This window comes from Nuphar pumila, chromosome 3, assembly GCF_984573655.1.
Source record: "Nuphar pumila chromosome 3, dmNupPumi1.hap1.1, whole genome shotgun sequence".
NCBI lineage: Eukaryota > Viridiplantae > Streptophyta > Magnoliopsida > Nymphaeales > Nymphaeaceae > Nuphar > Nuphar pumila.
The window spans coordinates 30,859,854-30,886,155 of record NC_143251.1 but is presented as its reverse complement, the minus strand read 5'-3'; the positions used below and the strand labels follow the sequence as shown (position 1 = coordinate 30,886,155).

The window sequence follows — 26,302 nt, the reverse complement described above, 5'->3', positions numbered from 1 at the left end:
GGAGAAATAGATCGGGTTAGGCCTCTTGGCAGTAAATTTGTGGTGTGTGTGTTTTTCTTTTTAGTTTTTTTACAAAATAGTCTTTGTGTTAATGACAATTTACAAAAAAAATAAATAAAACCCCGCCTTATCCCATTTAGCACAACTGTGCCTGACTTATTTAATCTTAGTCCAAAGAAGTCCTTAAAAGGGTGTGAAATGAACTACAATAATCATGTTTAAGGGCTATGTAAAATGATTGTTCAATCCCAGTGAATTAAAGTGAATGAAACTCACTGACCTTTTTGCTAAAAGGTCCTTTGATGATAGCAACTAGGGGTAAATAGTAATAGTTATCAAGTTAATTGCTAATTTTTAAAAATTTTAGCTCATCAAGCCGACCCAAGCCCGACCCATGTATATAATGGGTTGGGTTTCGAGTCAAAACAACTAATTCGAGTAGGTCAAAACTAGGTTTGATACACGAGTCAAGAAAGGATTCTGGTCTAGATTTGAAAGTACCTAGTCTAGGGTTTCTAGAGGAACCTATTTTCATATGTTGGGGGTTTGATATAAGTAATAGGGATGAGAGAACTCAAGTTGGGTCGTTCGGGAGGCTGATGAGGTCAAATATGTGAAACTACACGTTCTACCAAATTGAAATATTGCGATTTGACCTGAACATCGATAGGGTCTAAGCTAAAGTTGTGATCGGTTCTAGGAGTTTTGTAGCAAATCTATAAAAGTCTTGAAGGGGTCTACACATTCATGTGTGATCAAGGTATCTACAAAAAAAATTTAAAAAAACAAAACAACCTACAAAATAGGATTAGGATTGCACTGATCTTTAAGGTCTAGTCCTGATCTAGACAGCTTGAACTACTTTAGGAAATGTTAGAGACGGGTCTTAAGGAGAACATGAGGATGACTCTTAACCTCAAGAATGACTTTGCAAGAATTAAATAAAAAAGGGTTTGATTTATAAAAATTACACAAATAAGAGATGGTTTTATAAATCCATCATAAGGCAGGGACTTAATTATAAAAAAACCCTTTTGTTGTTTTTAGATAATTAGGAAACACCACCTCACTCTCCCCTAACTCTCTGGTGCAAAGAGTAATTGGCCTTGCGGCAATTGGCAAGGAATGAACGCCTGCTGGTTTCGAACTCGCGATATATCTTCAGCTTTGGTGATGTATGTTCAAGAATCGTCCCTACCAGATGAGCGGAACCCTTACAGGCTGTGTGATGCTGTCTATTTCAAGATGAACGGCATTCCCAAACACCGTGAGTCCATCTTGGAAGGGGCCCACCATTTCTCTTGGATACCATCCACAAACGGACGGCATCTAAAGGGTTTAAAGTTGGAGGGCTTAAAATTAGCTATTTCAAGATGGACAATTTATACCGTTCATCGTGAAGATGAACGGCATCTAAGCCACCTCCGAGGCTACAATAGTGAACCGACTTACTGTCAGGGGCTCTCCAGACCTGATCCTCTCTTTTTTTTCCAACACCCCTTCCTTTCCCCCCAAGATCTCTTCCGGTTGAAGTCCTCCACCGGTGACACGGGTGGACTCCGGCAACCGGCGACCCGATTTTCTGGTACTCTCTCTCTCTCTCTCTTCCTACGTGGTTTAATTATTCTAGTGAATGGTCGTCTTAATGCTTTGTTGGTTTCTTAGTTCTTCAGAGTGTTTTTTTTCTCCCTCCCATGACTTCCCTCCTCTGAAAATTCAAGTTGGGATTTGTGATATGAGTCTCAGACTTGGAGGATTGTATTGTAGTCTTACTTGAAAATGCTCCTGTGGAATCACTTTTAAGGTATCTCTTTATTTCGCTTGGCTTATTAGTCGCTTTCCTCTTTATTCATGCCGCACAGTTTCATTGAGAACCCGAAGGAAACTCTGTGCTCTCAACCATGGTCATGTTAATCGATAAAATGAGCGGGGATGAGAGCTCACTGAAGCTAGTGTCATGTTCAAAATGAAATGCTGTGGTGGGAAAATCATGAAAGTTCAGATGCATTTGGAAGTCATAGACGGCTATGCTGAATCTAAATGAATTAAATGTTATACTTTTAGAATCTTATTTTAGCGCATAAGTAGCAGTTCTTGATTGGAACATGGCAGGAATAAATTTTTTGGCATTGAGCCTAATCCTTTTAAAAGCTTAATCCATATAAACCTCTTATGCTGTGAAAATTCAAAACAAATGCTCTGAGAATATACAATGCAATTTTATTTTGATGCTAAGTCATTCTCATCATAGTCCATCTTTGTAGGATTATGTGGATAGTTTTCGTCCTTTAAAAATTTTGGTACTTTTTAACGTAGAAATATTCACACTTTCTAGGTTCAAAATAGAATAATTTAAAGTATCTAAGGCGGTCTTTTTTTCCAAATTACAAGGAATGATGAACACATACATTTTCGTTTGTTGTTTTGAATGCGTTTTCAGTGAGATTGTCTTTGTCTTTGTCTCTTGCGGGTTATCCATGCAATAAAGAGTTACTTCTCTGAGCTTATTGTCAAAAAAATTCTCGTTCTTATTTTATTTGCTTGCAGCTTTGTTTTTCAAACATATCTGCGTTGACCCTTTTGATTTTCATGCACTTAAGCACTAATTGTTGAATGCCTTCCTAAATGTGGTACACATCTTGAGGGTATGTAATATTTGGAATGCCATGTTTCATGCCTTGAATTGATTAATGTTATTTTTGGCCGCATGAGATCTAAGACTTGCATTCCCCTATGCATCCATAGTGAGCTTTGGGAAGATTTAAAGTCAACTGCAAAAGGAAGCTGAACAAATTGGAGACTCATGTTATTCTTGGGAAGAAGTTATTTTGTTGGTAAGATCTTGGATTCTGATTGACTTTGTCACTGTAAAAAGACTCAAAACTACTTGTTCAGTTTCTGTTTCTTTTTTCTTGTACAAGTTTGTGAATTCAGGTCCTATTAATATGATTGTTGTTTTAGAAATATGAAAATATATGTTTTCAACTGATCCTTTTCTACTTGTATCTATAAATGCATGAACATGTGTATGAGAGAGAGAGAGAGAGAGAGAGAGAGAGAGAGAGAGAGAGAGAGAGAGAGAGAGAGAGAGAGAGAGAGAGAGAGAGAGAGAGAGAGAGAGGTTACATAAAAAGTTATTGTGATTACTTAAAAGGAAAGGTAAATGTAATCTAAATGTAATAAGTTATTTTGGTGAAAAGAATCATAAAACAAGGTTAATCTCATCCAAACAACAATTTCCAGTAACCCAGGTTAATCGTGGTGTAGGTTAACTGGTTGTCCTCCAGACAACAAAATCAGGTTTTCATGCTTTTCAAGAAGAAGGTTTTGTTCTAGGTTTTACTCATTATAGGGATTTCAGAAAACCAAGTTTCCCAGCACATTTTTCTATGAGTCATCCAGATGCCTCCTAAAATACATTGTTCATGACTTTGTGAGTTATGAAGGTGTAAACCAAACAATCGGCATGTTAAGAAGCTGAACAATTAATAACATGACATCTTTTCTGTTTGTGAATTCATGATTTAAGTTGACTAAAATATAGTAGAGTTTTTTTCAAAAACGTTCCTGCCTTATTGGTTTATCTCACATTAGTCCTTGCCTTATATGTAATCGTAAAATAGTCCCCACCTTTTGCATAACCATGCCAAATCCACCCTTGAAGTTTACTTTTGTCAAAGTAGGTGACAGAAACTGTTTAAGTATAGGGAAATGATGCTTTTGCCCATGATAGAGGGACTATTTAGGAAAATAGATAAAGCAAGGACTATTTCAAAAGCGCATGTTAAAAAACAATTTTTTCTTTTTTTTATTGTAAAAGCCATTGGGTCATGTCGAAATGACTTTTTTGCCCATGAAAGAGGGACAATTTAGGTAAAATATGATAAAGTAAGGACTATTTTAGAAAACACGTTAAAAAACAAAAATTTTCATTTTTCATTGTAAAACCGTTTAGGCATACGAAATGACTTTTTGCCCATGAATGAGAGACGATTTAAAAAAACATAAGAACTATTTTTGAAATACTCGTTAAAAACTTGTCTGAGATGACCCCAACAGATTCATTGGACAAAACTAAGGTCCTACAAATTGATCAGATTTTTTTAGACCTCCAATCCTACTCTATTACGTTGTCAGATTTGGATTCATCTGTTTAAAAATCAATAATTTTGTTGATCTAAGTTTCGTTTTGAGTTAAATAGTCTCTTTCATTTTTTATTTTAAGGGATTGTTTTCAACTATATTTTTCATGCAAGCGAGTAATAATGTAGAATTCAGATCTTGATTTAACCTTATTTCAGAGGATCCTGTTCTAATCTACACCTAGATTCAAGCCTGTTGCTTAAAATCAGACCATGGTCTGGCTTGTACTAGATCCTATTTTTCACCCTTATCAGGTATCAGTGAACCATTGATCCTTACAATGAATCTTCAACTTCACAAATCACAAGTTAATTATATAATGCAGGTGTATATGTATTGAGACGTGATTGGATCTGAATCGGGTGATTGAATTTGGGTATTTTATGTCTTGTTTGTAACATTTTTATTTTTTGCATTGTTGTCCCTATTATGTATTTTATTATGTAACTTTGCTGCAGGGGTATTTTTGTAAATGAGCATCTTGTAACTGTTTAGAAATATATACAGCCATACCCTACCACTTCGCACATTGGGAATCATGAGTTTCGACTGCTCTTTGCATTCTCTCATCTTTCTCAACTGCATACGAAACCTGGAATCAAATCTGCTGTGTGTTCTTACATGGTATCAGAGCATGAGGATCTACATCGGGCACATCAAGAGGAGCCTTGAAAATGTTAAGTTGTACATGCATATATATAGATTTGTTTCATATTGTACATATATATATTCATATATGTATATATATTTTATTTATAATGATGTAATAGGTAATACCCTCGAGGGGTATTTTTGTCATTTCACAATATTATAGTAGGTTGTGCCCATTAGGAGTACTTTAGTTCTTTTACTTTATTTTGTTCCTTTTGTTATTTTCTGTTTTTATAGGGACTAATTGGTCAAAGAACAAATAGAGCTGTTGGGTTGTTTTTGGACTAGTCAAGATAGAGTTGACTAGTCAATAGAGCTGAACAGTCCAACAACTATATTTATGGCTGTTGGAATAGCCCAACAGCTCTATTTGAGATTACCTCTTGTGTATAAATAAGGGTGACCCCCCTCTTGTTTTCCAATGCTTTTCTAAAGTATTCTAACTTACTTTGTGAGTATAATATGAATAAAATGTTATTTATTTTATTCTTGCTTTTGTGCTTTAATGCATGGTATTGCCCTTTGTGGCTGTTTGTATTGCCTATGTTGGCACCATATATTATCCCATGGTGGACTTGGGCATGTGCACGTTGTGTTTATGTTATTGTAAGTCCTTTGTGGTTCTTGTTTTTGTTTTTCTGCATATTTCGTGACATAGTATCAGAGCGAGGGATTTTTGATTTTGGTATCTTGTTTGAGTTCGTGCTTCGAAATAAAATTTTGGATAGATATATATGGCTTGGACTCGAGGCTCTCATATTTTGGTATGTATCTCTTGTTTAATTAAAAAAAAGGTATTTATAATATATATGTCCTTTCATTTCTTTTCAAAATTTCTTTAAAATATTAAGGTTATTTCTTGGGTATGTAAAATGTATTTTTTTTAATCAATTGGAATTAGAGTTTTGTGAAATGTCTTTTAATGAAATATTATTTTAATGGCTCTTGTGGTAGTTTTTTTTATATTAACCCATAAGTAGTCTACTCTTGAGCTCCTTATGGTAAGTTCTCCATGTTATTATTATTTTTAATATAAAAAAATATAATTTTATGATTTCATGTATATATATATATATTTTGGGTTTCTTGGACACCATTATGATTATTGGTGACTATGTACGTGTCAAAGCATGTTCATTAAATTCTATTTGGTTCTTTCATTGAGATGTACTCATTAAGAATTTTTAAATTCTTGTATGTTTTATATCTTGAGTCATCATGATTTTAAGTTTATTAGTCATCATGCCATAGATGTTTTGTATACTCTCATGAGATTGCTCTATCGGTATATCATCTTCATATTTATGTGTTGTGGACATATGTCTGTGCATATTTTATGTGCCATTAATGATTATGAGCCATTTTAAAATTGTTTTTGGTATTTTGAGTTGAAAAATTAGACATTTTGGTTATTGTTTTATGGTCTAAAATTAAATTGAAATTAGAGTTTTATCTTAAAAGTCTCTTTTTTAAGTGAGCTATTGTTTTATTGGCTCTTGCATAAGCATGATAAGTCAAAATATATTTTGGGCATGTTAGTATCTTATGTGAAATCTGTTAGAAAATGACATATATATGTATATACTTGAATATATATATATATTTATATATATATATATACATACTTTTCGTAATACAAGAGTATGTATATGTATATATATATGTATATAACTATATATTTAAAGTATATACTTATATTCTTGTAATACTTTTTTTATTTATTTATTTTTGTAATTTTATTTCTTTCTTATTTTTTTGTCTTTTTGTCAAACAGTCATAATTGACTAGAGCTGTTGGACTGTCAAAACAGCCAACAACCTTTTTGTCAGGTTCTGTCAAATAGTCAAAATGTTGACTGTTTGAATAGAGCTGTTGGGCTACTCCCAACGACTCTAATTAGAGCTGTTGGGAGTAGCCCAACAGCTATCCCAACAGCTATTTTAATAGCTCCTCTTATGTAACCTCTCTATAAATAAGGGCATGCTGCCCATTGTAATTTATATACAAAGGTAGAGGGTTTTACCTCTTACATATTCAGATTCAAGTGCATTTATGCACTATTCTTATGTTTGTGCTGTGGAGCATTTTGTATGCTATTTTGGTTTACCATATTGGGTGAATGTATGTTTTGTCAAGTTGTTTGTAGACTTGATTGTGTGTAAGACTCTTTACATGGTATCAAAGCTTGGTGTATGATCAACCGTGCATTGTTGAGCTGCCTCGTAAAGCGTGCCTTCTTTCTTTCGTGATTGGTGGTTCCTTTTTTTCTTTGGATTCATCATGGGTGAATTTTTTCCGCACAATACAAGCAACTCCAACTTCATTCCTCCATTCAAACTTAAAGGAAGCAACTATAACATTTGGGCGGGACACTTGGAGACATTCATCAAGGGTCAAGGTTTGTGGGGATTTGTAAGAGGTACTATTCTTGAACCCACTCCCAAAATTACATTAGGTGAAAATGACGTTGAGACTAGTCTTGAAGAAAAAAACAAAGCCATGGAAGAATACTACAAGAAATTAGATGAATGGGAAATGAAAAATGCCAAAATTCTTTCATGGATGCTTAGTGGAGTTGAGACAAAAATTGCCTCATACCTTTTGTGTTACAAAAAGGCAAATGAAGCATGGAAATATCTTAGAGGTATGTTTACCGAAAAAGATATGGCTCATAAGTATTATCTCCAAGAAAAAGTTAGAAACATTAAACAAGGAGATAAGAATATAAGAGATTATTTTATGGAGTTATCTTCCATTTGGACCCAACTTGCCCAATTTGAACCCAAATGGGAAGGAAAGTGTATAGAAATGCGGAGAGTTCAAGTTGAAGAAGAAAGACTTTTCGCTTTTCTCTATGGTTTGAGACCCGAGTTTGAACAAACAAGGGCCTCCTTGCTATCATCTTCATCACCTCCTCCTATTCATGAGATTCTCACTAAACTTAGTGGAGAAGAGACTAGGCTAAACATGAGTAAAAATGTTAGTGTGCTTGTTACTTCTAGCAATGGTCAAGAAGAGTATTGCGCACTTGCCGCATCAAAACCAGGACACTATATCAAGCCATATAAACCTCTTCATTTTAATAAGAATAGAGGAGAATAAAAAATCATTTGCCATAATTGTAATGAGCCCGGTCATATTAGGCCTCAATGTCCTAGATACAAATATAGGCCTCAAGAAAAGCGTGTTGCGGCTGCACCATCAAAACAAGATGAAGATACTTTGAATCTCAAAGACCTCACCAAATCATTATCTCAATTGACGGAGGCATTGCAACCACTGCTTAAAGGATCTACCTCAGGAGCGGCCATTGCAACATCCTCTACTCCTGGTATGTGCTCTTGGCTTCTTGATTCAGGAGCTTCTTTTCATATGACCCCACATAGATCTATACTATCCGAATGTCAACCTAATTCAAATGCATCATTTGTTTCCACTGCCGATGGTACTGCCTTGGAAATAGAGGGTGTTGGAATTTTTAAAAATGATTTGTCAAAACATAACAACTTTTATATTCCGAAAATAAGACTTATACCAAAACTTCATCTTAATCTACTTTCTGTTTCTTAAATCTCGGATCATGGATGTGATGTCATTTTCTCATCAAGTAAATGTTGGGTGCAGGATCGTCAGTCCGGGAAATTGATTGGGGAAGGTTCTAGGCAAGGAGATCTCTATTATATGGATTTCCTTTGTATTCCAAAGGAATCATTTTGCAACACTGCCCAAACAAAAGACATACAAACTTGGCATCATAGACTTGGGCATCCAAATATAAGAAAATTAAATTTTGTACCTATTACCAAGAATCTTTGTAAAGATAATTTTGAATGCAAAGAATGTTTACTTGGTAAAATGACAGTCTTGCCTTATGGTCAAAGAACTTTTTACTCCTCAATGCCTTTTGAATTAGTTCATTCGGATGTATGGGGTCCTGCTCCTGTAGCCTCTAAAGGCGGATTCTCCTACTATGTTGTGTTTATTGATGACTTCACTAGATATTGTTGGATTTACTTTCTTAAGTATAAATCAGATGTATTTGCAACCTTCAAAACATTCCATAACATGATTAAAAATCAATTTGAAAGTAAACTCAAAATTCTCAGAACTGACTCTGGAGGAGAATACTTGTCAAATGAGTTTAAACAATTTTTAGAAAATGAAGGAATTTTACATCAAAGATCATGTCCTAGAACCCCGCAACAAAATGGAATTTCAGAAAGGAAACACAAACATATTATGTAAACTACAAGAACTCTTCTTATTGCTAAAAATGTTCCAAAAAATCTTTGGGCTGAAGCTGCATTCCAAAACTTTATCTAATGAAATTCTTTTTGAAAAATTATTCAAATATCAACCTGACTATCAAAGACTGAGAATCTTTAGTTGCAAATGTTATGTTTTGAATGATAAAGGAGATAAACTATCTTCTAAAGCTATTTCCTGTGCGTTCATTGGTTATTCAGAAACACAAAAAGGATTTAAATGTTATGATACCAAAAATGATAAACTTCTCATTTCAAGGAATGTTAATTTTGTTGAAAATGAAAGTGGATTTGAAGAAAACATGCCGGAAGACATAAACTCTGATTATTCTTTCTTGTTCAAACTATTGTCTAATGATGAAAATATTTATGTAGAACCTCTTATTGAAAATAGAACAATAGTTGAACCAATAGTATACACTAGAAGAAATCGAAATGCATTCAATGAAGGTGTAAATCAAAGTAATCATGAAGCATCAGAAATTCCTTCAGAACAAACCACTATTCGTAGATCAGAACGAACCTCAAAAATCCCAAATAAATTTGTGTCTTATGATTCATTCTCTCCTAAACATAGAGCATGTCTTATAGCTATCCACTCATATTTTGAACCCTCATGTTACAATGAAGCAAAAAATTTACCTGAATGGATAAAAGCTATGCACATAGAATTAGAAGCTCTTAAAGATGCTAATACTTGGGAAATTCTGGATTTACCTATAGGAAAAAAAACAATAGGTTGTAGATGGGTTTTTAAAGTAAAAACCAAAAGTGATGGATCCTTGGAAAGGCATAAAGCCAGATTAGTTGCCAAAGGATATTCTCAAGAATACGGAGTAGATTACGAAGAAACTTTTGCTTCTGTTGCCAGGATGACCACTGTTCGAATGCTTGTAGCTATTTCAACTATTAAAAATTGGAATATATTTCAAATGGATGTTAAAAATGCATTTTTAAATGAGAATCTCAATGAGGAAGTATATATGGATATTCCACCTGGATTAATAATTCCTTCAGGTAAAGTGCTTAAATTAAAAAAGGCATTATATGGCCTCAAACAAGCACCTAAAGCTTGGTTTGATACTTTTAACAATGTTATTACAAGGTATGGTTTTAAACCATGCTATACTGATACAACTTTGTTTATCAAGAACTCTGCTGGTATTATAATTTTACTTTTATATGTTGATGATATGTTAATTACAGGTAGTGACAAGGAGGGAATCAAGAAAGTAAAACAGTTTTTGAAAAATTCTTTTGAAATGACATATCTTGGGTTTCTAACATACTTTCTTGGTATAGAAGTTTCATACTCTAACCGTGGATACATATTGTCACAAACAAAGTTTGCTTCAGATATTATTGACAGGTCAGGACTTTCAAATGATAAAGTTGTTGATACTCCAGAGATTGTTGGAATGAAAATGCGAGCCGATGATGGAGTTCCTTTGGACAATCTAACTCCCTTCAGACAGCTAGTGGGATCTCTTATGTATTTAAGTATTACAAGACCAGACATAGCCCATGCTGTACATATAGCCAGTCAATTTCAACATGCTCCAACATCAGCTCATATGAGTGCAGTCATGAGAATTATTAAATACATCAGAGGCACTATAAATAAGAGAGTCTTTCTGTCCTCTTCTTTCTCCTTAGATCTTATTGCATATTCTGATGCTGATTGGGGAGGAGATCCAAATAACAGGCGCTCAACAACTGTTTTTTGTATATTTCTAGGTGAATCTTTGATTTCATGGAGGTGCAAGAAACAACAGAAGGTGTCATTATCATCTACAGAAGCTGAATATAGAGCAATGGCAACTACTACTATGGAAGTCGTGTGGCTCAAACAACTGATTTCAGATATGGGGATTCACCTTCAGAATCCTACAAGATTGTGCTGTGACAATAAGAGTTCGATATACATTGCTCGAAATCATACATTTCATGAAAGAACTAAGCATATAGAGATGGATTGCCATTTTGTTCGTGAAGAATATTTGAAGAAGACTATTGATCTTCCCTATGTGACATCAGAATATCAACTTGCTGACTTCTTCACCAAGGCACTATGCTCACCAAGATTCAACTTTTTACTTGACAAACTTTCGGTGATTTCACCATAAGTTTGAGGGAGACTGTTAGAAAATGACATATATATGTATATACTTGAATATATATATATATATATATATATATATATATATATATTTATATATATATATACATACTTTTCGTAATACAAGAGTATGTATATGTATATATATATATGTATATAACTATATATTTAAAGTATATACTTATATTCTTGTAATACTTTTTTATTTATTTATTTTTGTAATTTTATTTCTTTCTTATTTTTTTGTCTTTTTGTCAAACAGTCATAATTGACTAGAGCTGTTGGACTGTCAAAACAGCCAACAGCCTTTTTGTCAGGTTCTGTCAAACAGTCAAAATGTTGACTGTTTGAATAGAGCTGTTGGGAGTAGCCCAACAGCTATTTTAATAGCTCCTCTCATGTAACCTCTCTATAAATAAGGGCATGCTGCCCATTGTAATTTATATACAAAGGTAGAGGGTTTTACCTCTTACATATTCAGATTCAAGTGCATTTATGCACTATTCTTATGTTTGTGCTGTGGAGCATTTGTATGCTATTTTGGTTTACCATATTGGGTGAATGTATGTTTTGTCAAGTTGTTTGTAGACTTGATTGTGTGTAAGACTCTTTACAAAATCATGGTGTTCATATGCATATCTTATGTGTTCCTTTATAATTTTTTGTGGCTTTAAAGTTATTAGATTATTGCATATACATGAATTTTGATCTCTTTGTGAGTATCTATGATTAGTTGTACTTGTGTATACTTTTGGTTTTCCATATGGTTCTTTAAAAATCTATATATATGTTTTTGGCCATCTTTAATGATGTATGTCATTGTTGTCTCATAATAGACTTGCTTATATTGACCATGCATATAATTGTATCATTTGATATCTTGTTGTGCATATGATTGAACTATACTCATTCTAAAGTTTTCATCTACCTTTATTGGATTTGATTTGAAACTTTTATTTTTCAAATTGGTTCTTATATATGAACTCACTTATTTGGAAACTGATTTCCGTGAGTATGTATCACCTCTTTATGTCATTTGTTTTGTCCATCACAAATTTTTATATGATGCCTCATTTATTTTTGGCCTTGTTGAACTAGAGTTGTTTGTTGGGGTGAATTGTGCGCACCTCAATTTTTTGTCAGTTTATAGTTTGACTCTAACTGACGGTTGTTTCATCTCTGGTTTTGTGGGTGTGTTGTATCATTCATTTATTTATTTGGCCATTGTTATTATGGATGCTTATAATCAGTGTTATCAAAAATGCGCCTTGAGGCGCAAAAGGCACGTCTCGCCTTGAGGCGCGACCCTCTTTGCCTCAAGGCGCAAGCCTGAGGCGCAAATTATTTTTTTTTTTTACAAAAAGATTCTGAGACATAATCAAAAAGATTTTTGTAGTTTAATCTCATATATTTTCCAGTTATTTCAGTTATGTAATAAGTTTCTTAGTATATTACTATATTTTAACTTTTGTTGGTTAATCTCGTATATTTTTCAGTTATTTCAGTCATGTAATTAGTTTATTAATATATTTTAACTTTTGTTTGTTAATCTCATATATTTTCCAGTTATGTAATCAGTTTTTTAGTTACTTTTATATGTTAATCTCATATTTTTTAGAATAATCTCATATATTTTAACTTTTGTAGGTTAATCTCATATATTTTAACTTTTGTAGGTTAATCTCATATATTTTTCAGTTATTTCAGTTATGTAATCAGTTTCTTAGTATATTTTAACTTTTGTTGGTTAATCTCATATATTTTCCAGTTATGTAATCAGTTTTTAGTTACTTTTATATGTTAATTTCATATTTTTTAGAATAATCTCATATATTTTAACTTTTGTAGGTTAATCTCATATATTTTCCAGTTATTTCAGTTATGTAATCAGTTTTTTAGTTACTTTTATATGTTAATCTCATATTTTTTAGAATAATCTCATATATTTTAACTTTTGTTGGTTAATATCATATATTTTTCAGTTATGTAAACGGTTTCTTAGTATATTTTTTCTTTTATTGGTTAATCTCATATATTTTCCAGTTATGTAATCATTTTTTTAGTTACTTTTATATGTTAATCTCATATTTTATAGAATAATCTTATATATTTTAGCTTTTGTAGGTTAATCTCATATATTTTCCAGTTATTTCAGTTATGTAATAAGTTTCTTAGTATATTTTAGTTTTTTTTGGTTAATCTCATATATTTTTTAATTATATAATCAGTTTTAGTTACTTTTATATGTTAATCTCATCTTTTTAGTACTTATTTGAGATTTTCTATTTCTTATTGGTTGTTATTTCATCAATAAAGCATTTCTTTATTTATTTATATTTTTAGATATTTTTTTTATAATTTTTTTAAAGTTTTCAACAAACAAAATTTGAGGCTTACGCCTCGCCTCGGTTTTTGGTGGAGCGCTTCGCTACACCTCAACGCTTTTCACAACATTGCTTATAATTATGTTTATATATGATGACTATCTATTTTGAAACCATGATGTTTCGAAAGATTTTTAAAATTGATAATCTTATTCTTCTTGATGTTATTAGTTTGTTTTCGTTATAGGCTCTCTTACCTTTTGTGTCACTCCTATTGTACCTCTCAAGTGTCATTATATGTAGACAAAAGATGTTTGTTCACACCTTCGTGTGTGTTTTTAGCCCGTTGTTGGTATTGTGATTATCCAAGTGATCTAGTCGCTGATACACTTGATTTTTAAGTATCATTATATGTAGACAAGTGATGTTTATTCACACATTCATGTGTGATTTTAGCCCATCGTTGACATTGTGATTATGCTCTTGTTTTAGTCTCTGATACACTTGTTTTGAGTATTATTATATGTAGACAAGAGATGTTTATACATACCTTCATGTGTATCTTTAGCCCTGTAGTGGCATTATGTTTATGGTCTTGTTCTAGTCGCTGATATACTTGATTTTTGAGGTTTAGAGGTCTAGTGAAGTGATTGTTTGTGGTGGTCAAACTATTATTGAGATTTGTAAAATATTATTTCTTTATATTTGTGGGATTTTTAAATATCTTTATATCTTTCGCAAATTGGTATTGATTTGTATATATCATTCTTTTTGTTATGTGGGATTTTTAAAAATCTTTCCATGAATCTATTTGAAGTGTTTTTCTAAAAAAATGGGATATTATTAATACATGATTGTTTATCTCTTCTTGATAATTTAAATATTTTTTAAGTGATTAAATTCTCTTGTGATCAATATTTATGTTTTCTTGAAAAATATGTTGATTATGGGCTTATGCTTGTCTAAAATTATTTTTATAAATTTTGTATATGAGGTATGCTCCTCTTATCTTGCTTGAATTGTTACTAATGTTTTTAGAAATCTTAAAATTATTGCTTTGTTCTACTTAAGTGTTATTCTTGTTCAAAATATACATACTAGTTTTTTTTTAGACTATATAACTATTTGGTTAGGATATCTTCTTTTTGTGTAGTTGGAATCTATGTTTTGCTTTCTTTGCAGGTTCTTAAAGATGCGATGGATTGAGAAAGAAATATTTTTGATACATCATATCATGAAGATAGAGATAGTCGATGAAGGTGTTTGAGGATGATCACCAATTAAGACATTCAAAGATTTATATTTGCAAAATTTTCTGCATCATAAATATGGAGAATCTCAATGAAGACACTTGAAGACTTGTATCCTCTCCATTGATTTTTTTTTTGTATTTTCAAACTTTCGGTATATCACGCCATAAGTTTGTGGGAGAGTGTTAAGTTGTACATGTGCATATATCTTTCATATTGTACATATATATATATATATATGAATATATATATATATGTATATTGTACATATATACATATATATATTCATATGTGTATATATATATATATATTTTATTTATAATGATGTAATAGGTAATACCCTATAGTGGTATTTTTGTCATTTCACAACATTGAAATATGTTGTGCTCATTAGGAGTACTTTAGTTCTTTTACTTTATTTTGTTTTTTTTGTCTTTTTCTGTTTTTATAGAGACTATTTGGTTAAAAACCAAATAGAGCTGTTGGGTTCTTTTTGGACTAGTCAATAGAGCTTTATTGGAATAGTCCAACACCCTCCTTATTCTCCAATGCTCTTCTAAAGCATTCTAACTCACTTTGTGAGTATATTATGAATAAAATGTTATTTAGTTTATTCTTGCTTTTGTGCTTTAATGCATGGTATTGCTCTTAGTGGCTGTTTGTATTGCCTATGTTAGCACTATGTATTATCTCATGGTAGACTTGTGCATGTGCACATTGTGTTTGTGTTATCGTAAGCCCTTTGTGGTTCTTGTTTTTATTTTTTGCATATTTCATGAGAGAAAGGTGTTTATTCTTTTTCTCTTATTTCCTTCTTTGTTCTTTCAATATTTCTTTCTCTCTCTCTCTTTCTTTCTCTTCTGCATCTTCCTTGGATTCCCAATCTTTTCTCTCTCATAATCTATATTCTTGTTGATTGCTGATAAGATTTGATCTGATATTTTCTCAAATCAGGACAAGATAGAAGTATCCCTCTTGACATGAAATAGTTTCTTCTATTTCACGCATATCCTTTCTTATATTGGATTGTCCATTGTTATTAATATTGGGCATGATATTTTCTTTCTATTACATGCCAAATCTGTGATTAATCTCTTGTGGTTGTGATCTGCTAAAAAAATGAACGCAGATTGATCCAAGCGAGTTGGTTTTTTAGAATGTATATATATATATATATATATATATATATATATATATATATATATATATATATATATTCTCCTATCTTATGTCAAAATTTGAGGTGTGAATTCGAAACTTTTGTGTCGCGCCCTGTTTCTCGGATCTGCCTGTGACATGTTTGTCCTTGCATGTTTTCACTCTTATTCTTTTCTTTTCCTTTCTCTGTTCTATCCTTTGTTCCTATTTACTATTTATATGGATTCAAACTCTTCTCAATCCATCTTATCATCTAATTTTCTCACTCAACTTGATTCCGAGAAGTTGAATCATTCCAACTTTCTCACTTGAAAGTGTCAAATTGTCCCTTTTATTCGTAGCTATGACCTTTCAGGGCATTTCGATGTGACTGTTTCAATTGCACCAGAGTTTCTTATGCAGGAACAAAAAGATGATAAAGGAGTTGTTATATCCACCGTTGTTGTTAGAAACCTAGAATATGTGGCTTGGATGAAGACTAAGCATTAGTTGCCTATGTGACATCTACTTTGTCATAGGAAGTTATGTTGGGTATTCCAGATGATTGTATAGCTATGGAATTGTGAGCGAAATTGGTACATACATATTCTTAGATCTTAAGAGTCAGTGGTGATGTTTCTGAAAAAGGAATTTCGAGTCTCAAGAAGGGATCAATGTCCATCGTTGAATACTTCAACAAGATGAATTCCATCACGGATCAATTGGCTTTGGTTGGGCATGAGGTTTATGAGAAAGACAAGATTCATCAAGTTCTCAACTATGTCACATGGGTGCGGGTGCAACACGGGTGCGGCACAATTTAAAAAATTTTGGACATGGGGACTCGACTATATATATATAATTTTTTTTAATATATATATAATTATATATATAACAATAAATTAATAATAAGATTGTAAATTTTAAATCTAAAATAAAAAAGTAATTCTTAACAACACAAACTTACCAAAATATAACACATAAAGAAGCTTGTGAGTATGATAAACAACAAAACTTATCATAAATCTGCCTCATCGTCTGAATTAGAGGAAAGAACATGATCGAGGTAGTCCATGTTGAGAGTATGCAAATCATGTTTTCCCTTCAAGTCAAAATCTTCTGGATTTACATCTCAATACTTGGATGGTCCACAACTGCATCAAAAAATGATTTAGTATCTAACTACAAACTTTGAATACAAATATTTAAATACGAACTTTGAATACAAAAGAAAAAAATACCTATACTTATCTTTGGTGCGGCGATAAATTAATCGTAAATTAGAGTGAACATAAACCAAATCCTCTGCTCTTTTACTAATGAGTTTGTTTCTTTTAATGTTGTGAATTTGAGCATATGTACTCCAATTTCTTTCACAACACAATAATGTAGCAGGTTGGGATAACAGCTTCATTGCAAGACGTTGCAGATTTGGTGTCTCTGATCCATATGTTGCCAACCAATTAAGGGGATCTTCTTCGTCCCTTGCCACGAGTGCTGTTAAAGAATCAAATCTCCCAGTAGAAAACTTTTCAAACTCACTATTTACAACCTTAAACATGTGAGGATCATTAAAAAGTCTTCCCAAACATATCATTCTATTCCTTGATATCTCAGGATCTTCATTTGGAGAAACACGACCAACACCTATTGTCAACCATTTTTTCGCATAATATTTTGGATTGAGAGTGTATGCCATGCAATGCAAATGTGTATTGCTTTTATCTCATCTTCTCACTAAAACTGAATGTACATGATTGTAAAATTCTGAATCAAGTGCAACATCTTTCTTCTCATGTTTAAAAGTGATACTTTGAACTTTTTCAATCATATTGTCCCACATTTCATAAATTCTATGAAGCATGGGTACATCTCTATCAACTTCTCTCAACATTTCTCAAATAGGCTCTATAAATTAAACAAAACATGTAATTTTATCCTACCAAAAATCATCACAGATGCATTTTTTGATAGCTTGAGCCTTAACATTATCTTTAGTACGATAAAAATCCCAATCTTGATCAACCACCATCATCATCAATGCATTCTTGAGTTGCTTAATTCTTTTCATCATAACAATGAGAGAAGCAAAACGAGTTTCAGCAACTTTCAGTAACTTGTGATCAGAATGCCTATTAAATATAGAAAGGGCATGATGATGGTTTACAATAAAATTTCTAATATTTTGAACATCATGCTCTATTTTCTCACTCCATAAACATATTTCACGTGCATGTGCATCATCTTTTGATGGATTGTATATACTCTTAAGTGTCAAATTTAAACTGTGTGCTGCATAAATAGTCTAAAAAATATGTGAATATGTATCTTCACTTGCCAAATTCATGATTTGCACCACACTTTCTTCATCCACTTCTTTTATCACTTCGACAAATAATCTCTTTAAATATTCAACATCTTTATACTCTCCAGATACGTCAACAGTCTTCAAAAAGATTGACCCATTAAGTGAGTAAGCAATGAAGTTTATCAGTGGTCACTTTTGTATATTAGTGCACCCATTAGAAACAATAGACACTCCATGTCGTTTTTATGCAAATTTTCGGGTCTCTAACAAGTCTTCAATTCTATTTTTTTTCTCTGCAAGAACGACTGTTCTTAGTTTTTCTGAACTAGGAGGCACATAACCACTCAAATTACAATTAGCCAAAGATGTAATCATATCTTTCCAGTATGGACTTCTAGCTATATTAAGAGGAATTGAGCTTGAGTAAAAGAATCGACCAATCTTCTTATCAATTTCTGCTCTTGCCATGTTTTTGAATGACGCTTGTATTGTTTTATTGCTTTTCATCTTTCTTTTCTTCAAAAGCTCTTCTTATACATCACTAGCAATAGGAAAAGACAGATTAATCGAATCGCTTCTCATCTCTGTAATTTTCTTCTTTTCAGCTTCCTCTTGTTCTTTCTTTAATTGGTTTAACAAGTCTTTGTCAACCCCAGAACATGCCCTAATTCCTTGACTACAAATATGCAAAAGATGTGCTTTCACACGCGTATAAGAACCCATGAAAACAGTCTTACATAGATTACAATGAAACTGCACATTCCCACCACCACTAGCTTTTATCTCTTTTGTCACAAGCCTCCAAAGTGATTGAGAAACTTCTAATTCAGGGTTAGAACTTGAACCAACTGTATTGACACTGCCGCTAGAACTCGCCATTATATCTGAAAAGTGAAAACTGAAAAGAAAATACGTAAATAAAATAAAGTTAATAAATACTTCAAAAAAATAATATCAGGAGCTCCACCCCTCTCACTCTGTGCCACAGCTATGCACATCAAGAAGCGCATGCAAGTGCATGCTGCGGCCTGCCAAACCGCATGTCCCTTTGGCAAGATGCACAAGGAACCTTGCAGTTGAGCTGTTAACATCGAGTAGGGACACGATTCTGCTGCGGCAAAGGGAAAGCAAACACAGAGACCCCAAAAGGCACCAACCTGGCAAGAACGAGGCAGGGGGTTCCGCCCCCTGCCGAAAAATAAACTGAGACAGGGGGCAACCCCCTGCCGAAAAAAAAGAACAAGGCAGGGGGGTTTGCCCCTTGCCGGAAAATAAGAACGAGGCAGGGGGCAGCCCCTTGCCGAAAAATACATCTGAGGCAAGGGAGCCCCCTGCCAGAAAATAAAGTATGGCAGGGGCCTTCGCCCCGTGCCGAAAAAAAGAACGAGGTAGGGGGCAACCCCCTGTCGGAAAACAAGGAAGAAGGGGGAGCCCCCTGCCAGATGAAGAGGAAGAAGAACGGAAGGGGGAGGAGGCATACCTGAGACCGATGGCTGGGGAAGAGGGTGGCTGGCGTCGCCTACGACTACAGTCGTCGGGGTTCGGGTCGCCGACGTGACTGCAGGGGATGAAGACCGGACGACTTGGGGGGGGAGGCAAGGATCAACAAGGTAAGCCCCTCCTCCTGTCGTAAACCCCTCTTTAAGGTTCGGCCCTGACGCATGTAACATTTTGGATCTGGGCTGGGTCCGGATCCGAACCCAACCCAAATCCAAAATGAGTTTGAAAATGGACCTTTATAGACTCGGTCAAAGTTGACCGAGTCTATAAAGTAGGCGAACTCGGTCCAGGTGCGTTGACCGAGTCTGCCCCGTGTCTGAAGCCGCACTCGTGTTTGCACCCGTGTCGGGGCGTGTCGACGTTGGTGCGTCACCTCCCTAGCCGAGTCCGTGTGATAGGTTCTCAATGGCTTAGGGCCTGAATTTCATGTTATTTCTACAATACTTCAGTATTCTCGGTCACTTATCTCTGATGATTTAAAAAGGAAGTTGCTTCACTATGAAATGTCTTTGAATGGTACGGCTGGGAGTCTTCCATTAGTTCATGAGACTCATGAGGTTCTTGCTACTAGTGTGAGCCGCGCAGGGTGGAAGAGGCTATGGACGTGGGAAGGTGAGGCGTGCCTTTTGCGCCTCAAGGCATGTTTTTGATAACATTGCATTCAACCAAAAAATGAGGAAGAATCTGTTTTAGTCATGTCTAGGCCGGGTAACTATACCCGTTCTTACAAACCACCTCATTGAAAACAAGGTAATGAAAATGATAAATCTTATTAGAAACAAGGCAATAATTATGACAAAAGAAAAATTATTTGTCAGTATTGTTACGAACCAAGACATATTAGGCCTATGTGTCCTAAACTAAGGAAAAAGGGAAGACAAGAAAGTGGCTACAGTTGAGGCATCTAAGAGACAGTCAATTTAAGAGTGACTAAGGACAACTCATCGCGAGATACATCCATTGGCATTGTTAAGTTCTTGTCACAATTAATAGAAACCCTTCAACCTTTTCTCAAAAGAGCATCTTCTATAACGAGCGCCACACTCATCGTTCTCCAACCCCGGTAAGTTTCCTTGTCTCATTGATTTCGGTTCATCGTTTCACATGGCCCAAAATGTTGATATTTTATCCGAATACCATACTAACTCAAATGTGTCTAATGTTTTTACGGCCGATGACACATCTCTTGAAATTAAATAAATAGTGAATTTTGAAAAGAATTTTCAAAACTCAAAAAAGATTTCAATTCCAAAAATTAGATATATTCCCAAATTGAATTTAAACTTCTTATCTGTCTCTCAAATATTGGATCATGGTTTTGATATCTCCTCGTCAAATAATTTTTGGGTGCAGGTTCACTAATAAGGGAAATTGATTGGGCAAGGCCATAGAAAAGGAAGCCTCTACTACCTTTTGAAAATACCCAAGAATACATTTTGTTGTAATGTCCAAAAGTTAGATTTAGACTTATGGCATATAAGATTAGGACATCCTCATGTATCTAAAGTTTCATATTTTTTAAATTAATTTTTTTTGTAACATTAATGAATTTACTTGTGATGATTATATTCTTGGTAAAATGAAGAAGTTACCTTTTTATAAAAGAACTTTTGTCTCTACTAGACCACTTGAGTTTGTTCATTCGGATGCTTAGGGTCTGGTATACCAGTTACTTAAAAAGGTGGATATGCATATTATGTTGTTTTTATAGATGACTTCTCTAGATATACTTAGATTTATTTTTTTAAACATAAATATGAAGTTTTCTTACATTTTAAAAACTTTCATAACTTAATAAAGAACAGAGTTACCGGAAGCACCAAGGGTAAAGGGGAAGCGCGCTTCCCCAAAGCGCGTTTCGGAAGCGCGAAACGTCGCGCTTCCGAAGCGTGAGGGGAAGCGTCCCCCTTTTTTGGGAAGCACGCTTCCCTTTTATGGGAAGCACGCTTCCCCCACGCTTCCCCATTTTTTTCACTTCCGGTTCGCTTCCGAGACAATTCATAATTTTCTTCTAAGTGGTCCCACGCTTCCCCGCTTCCTACATTTTTGAAAGTGCCTCGCTTCCCGCTCCCGCTTCCCGTATTGCTTCCCACTCCCGCTTCCTCAATTGGCAAGGCTTGACAACAATATCTCTATTTTTTGTTCCAACTCAGGGAAAGAATTTTTATCAAAAGAATTTAAAAAATACCTCAATTTACATGGCATTACTCATCAAAGATCTTGCCCACACATACCACAACAAAATAGTCTTGTCGAAAGGAAACATAGACACATATGAGAACCCTACTTATTGCTAGTCATGTGCCTAAATGTTTTTGGGGTGAAGCAACTTTAAATGTGGTGCATTTTATTAGCAGAATGCCATCCTCATCATTACAAAATATCTCTCTTGTTGAGAAACTTTTTAAACTTACTCTTTACTATTCTAGATTGAGAATTTTTGTTTGTAAATGTTTTGTTTTAACCAACAAAAATGATAAATTTTCACCTAGGGCTATTTTTTGGATATGCTCATAAAAAAAAGGTTATAGATGTTATGGTCCTAAAAATGATAAGTTATATGTTTCTATAAACTAGCCGTTGGGACTAGTCCAACGGCTAGAAATCTAGCCGTTGGAGCTAATCCAATGCCTACAATGGGCTCTCTTTTGTGCCCATTTTGCCTTCATATGTGTGTATATAAAAGGGTTGAATCCCCTTATTCTTGTAATGCGTTTACAAGCATATTTAAAAGATCAATAAAATATTGTTTTATATTTGAAAGTCTTCTTTGTGTATGCCCATTGTGGGTGTTGTGAGTGTGCTCTTTGTGGCTCACTTTTGTGCATGTCCATTTGGAATTAGTATTGGTGGATATTTGTGTTTTGAAGACTCATTTTGTGACAATAAAGACATCAAGTATGAAGGTATTAGAGCTAAGACTTGGCACATCAATACAAGCCTTCCTGAAAAGGATAGATACACGGCTTTCCAGACTTGTCATTTTTGCATTACCCTGTCCTCCATCCATTCCAATGAGCATTTTTAGATGTACCTCTAATGAGCAGCATACCTAAAAATGCCGTCAGCCAATCACCTTGTTTGCACTTCCTTGATACCTTCCTCAGTTTTAAAGAAAATGATCTTCCACTTTTAACATTTATAACTCCTAAATTATCTTTTGGTATAGCTGAGAATGCAATATTGATACATGAAAATGTTTGGTGCTCCACTGTTTTGTTCTAATTATCCCTAGAATAATCACCATCTGCCTGAGTCAAATGACGAGCTAATTGCTCCATGTTGGAATTGCCACTCGTACTATAGAATTTAGGTGCATTTTAAGTATGGCTTAGAATTGCTTTGGAATATATTACCATGTGTGGGGTTCCTCTTTATTTTGAAGATTTGTCATATATTCTCCCACTATCAACAGACTCCCCCTGTTCCTGTATGAAGAAGCTTCCTGTTCAGTCCTGTTGATCATCAGATCTGTCAACATTTTAATATTCTAATGTCCTATTTCCAGCTTATTCATAGCATGGTAGGGCTGTTGGTTCAAGTTTGAAGTGCCTAGACTTTCTATCATATTTCTTGTGCTTTCAATACATCATATCAAGTGCTAGCAGTGTTTGATTTGGAAGAAACGCCCCTACTTTTTACAAATATAAGATTTACTATTAAGACTCTCAATGGCCCAAATCCGTGGTTTATACATTGCATAGCTGTTTCATGTCCATCAAATCCATGGATCTGAAGTCCGAGCTTTTGTCCAAGGTTCTCCTTTCCTCATCAATTTGAGCTACCAGGTTCAAGTGCCCCATAGGCAGCATTTACTTTGGGAGGTGGACAGGTTATGCTATTGTGATCAATGATCTTCTATTCTTGAATATTGACCATGTTATTTAACAATTGAAGATCAGGAAGGTTATCTTTTCGCTTCTTTTCGGTCAAGCTAGGTGCTGGCCCATGTATTCAAACCTGGGATCTCTCATCTTAAGATGTGCAACTATTCACAGTTCCAGCTGTCTTGACCTCATCTCTCATTAGCTTCACTGCCCCAAAAAATTGTCAATCAAGCACTTATACAGGGCTGAGTTCCAACCATAGTCACCTGTATCATTAAAGGTAATTTCTCGGCGAGGGTATTTCTCAGAGAGATTTTCAAAAGTTGCTAAATCTAGGGAATATCTCTGGAGTTTAAAAAATTGAAAAAAATATAATTAACAACAAAAAAGCTAAAAAAATACCAAGTTTTGCATTATTTTTCTTTCAAAAATATAAATAAACATGTTTTAAAGGTTTTAAAATATAAAAGAAGCAAAAAACTAGGAAATGGAAACTTAAAATAAAAAAAAAAAGATTTTTTCTCAAAAAATATCGCGATATATTCCCGATATTATCGGCTACCTTTAAATAGCCGATAATATCGTGATATTTTCAAAATATCAGCGATATCGGTAACAGTGATTCCAACCATAGGCTCCTGAGTTTTAATTGGCATTTTGTCTTGAAATTCAAATCAAGACAATTATTTTATTTTAAGATCTTTTTTTTTGGGGGGTGGGGAGGATTGTGTGTCAAGAATGTGTTAACTAAATGTAGAACTTTCTGAATGTTGTATCAAGTCCATGTGACAAAGGGGAGAAGGTTATGTGGGATATTTTTTTGTGATCTTAGCCCTGTAAAATGAATATTTGTGTGCCAAATTCATTGAAAAAGAGTAAAGAAATTAATTCTTAAAGTTAGAAAAAATATGATAATTTGATCTATCGTTCTTGATCTGTGTTGGATTTTTTAACTTTTTTTCATTTTACTCTTCTCCTTCTTCCTTTACTTCCTTTTTCCCCTTCTTTTTAAGATTAAGAGAATATAGTCATGTCCAAGACTAGCTTATTTTTTGCTCTTTCCCAGTTTTAAGGGTCACTTCGTCTAACATCTGATCTAGTTTTACATGGTTACGGCTTGAAGAATCTGAAACTCTATGTAGAATCTGAAACTCTGTATTCATCAGTCTAAGGTATTGGTTGATATTGTGGTGACTTGTGCTTGGGTTTAATTTCCTTTCAGGGTATGGGCCATGTGATCGGGGCTGTTTTCCCTGCATGGGATCTTCGGGGAAAGCTGTTATGCCATCTTATTCTTGTCATGGTAGAGAATACAAGCATTTATTTACAAGCAACATTCTGTTAAAAAGCTCCCATCTTTGTGGCTCCAGAAGGACATTCTATGTCTATTCGAGGAACTCTGATGGTCAGCAAAGGAACCCAGATTTCTTCCGACAAAACAAGCAAGGACATGGATTCTCCAGAGGTAGAAGCAGGCCAAACCAGGAGAGGGGTGAGGCTGAGAGCCTTGAAGAAACAGATTTCCTATCCTCCAAAAATGGGCCATTATTCTCCATGTCTAGCAGTCCTAGGTTCCAAGCCACTGCTACTCCAGGTGCACGAGAGAAGGAGATAGTTGAACTTTTCAGGAAGGTCCAATCCCAACTGAGAGAGAGGGCTGCTACCAAAGATGAAAAGAAGGTTGAAGCTACAAAAGGACAAGGAGAAAAAGGATCTGTCGACTCGCTTCTCAAACTTTTGAGGAAACACTCATTTGAGCAAGGGACGAAGCAAAGCAGTAGCAGTAATTCAAACCTCCACCAGCCAGAAAGAAATGACTCATTCAATAGCGAGCCAAACTCTGGCTACTATGACTCCAGTAGCAAATTTTCGGAGGCTCAAGAACCAAATGATACTACGTTTACAAGGCCACCATCAAATTTTAGGCGTAAGTCTCCTGTCCCAAGAGTGAAATACCAACCAGTTTATTCTGCAGATCCCAGTGCAACTGAAAATTCACCTCCCAAGCGTCAAGGGAGACGAAAGAAGAAAGCCATAGAGTCAGGCTCAGGGCCTGCTCCATCTGATAAAGAGTTTGATGACGTGACTGGATCTTTATTATCAGAACCAGATGAACCGGATGATGAGATCTCTGAACCTGTTGCCAATGAGATTCCTGTTCCAAGAGTGAGCTACCAACAAGTTTCTTCTGCAGAACCCAGTTTATTGGAAAATTCATCTCCCAAACGTCGAGGGAGACTAAAGAAGAAAGCCATGGAATCAGACCCAGAGGATGACTTTCCACACACAATGAATGATGAGTTTGATGACATCTCGGGGTCTTTATCGTCAGAACCAGATGAGCAAGATGAACCTGGTGATGATATTTCTGAACCTGATAATGTGATTTCAGAGGCATCTCTATCTGAACATGCTGATTTAAGCACACTGAAAATGCCTGATTTGAAAATCCTTGCAAAGTCTCGTGGAATCAAAGGTGTCTCCAAGTTGAAGAAAGGTGAACTACTCAAATTATTGCACGATTAATAGGGCCTGAAACTGCTGTGATCTGTGAAATTGAGTTGGCTCTTACATCTTCCGTTACAGTTGAGTCTCAGTTTTGGTTAGGAGACCTTTTGTTTTTGTGTGTGGGTGTGTATGTGAACCAGTGTTTTTGAAGAATTTACCAGTCTTTTCTGTTTGCAGAGAATGATAGGCAACTTTCATGAGTGAATACAAAAAATTATATAATGTCTGCAACGTCCATATTTGGTTGGCTGAAAGCCACATTTACCCCAA

The 26,302-nt window shown here is 34.4% G+C and overlaps 1 protein-coding gene across 1 annotated transcript; it reads left to right on the top strand.

The window, feature by feature from the left end:
- Window positions 1–1,467: 1,467 nt before the first annotated feature.
- LOC149842483 (rho-N domain-containing protein 1, chloroplastic-like) lies at window positions 1,468–26,302 on the top strand. The gene is made up of 3 exons (XM_089999219.1): window positions 1,468–1,585; window positions 2,746–2,834; window positions 24,747–26,302. Exons 2-3 carry the CDS (start codon window positions 2,804–2,806, stop codon window positions 26,048–26,050), a joined length of 1,335 nt encoding a protein of 444 aa, XP_089855345.1. The 5' UTR covers window positions 1,468–1,585; window positions 2,746–2,803; the 3' UTR covers window positions 26,051–26,302.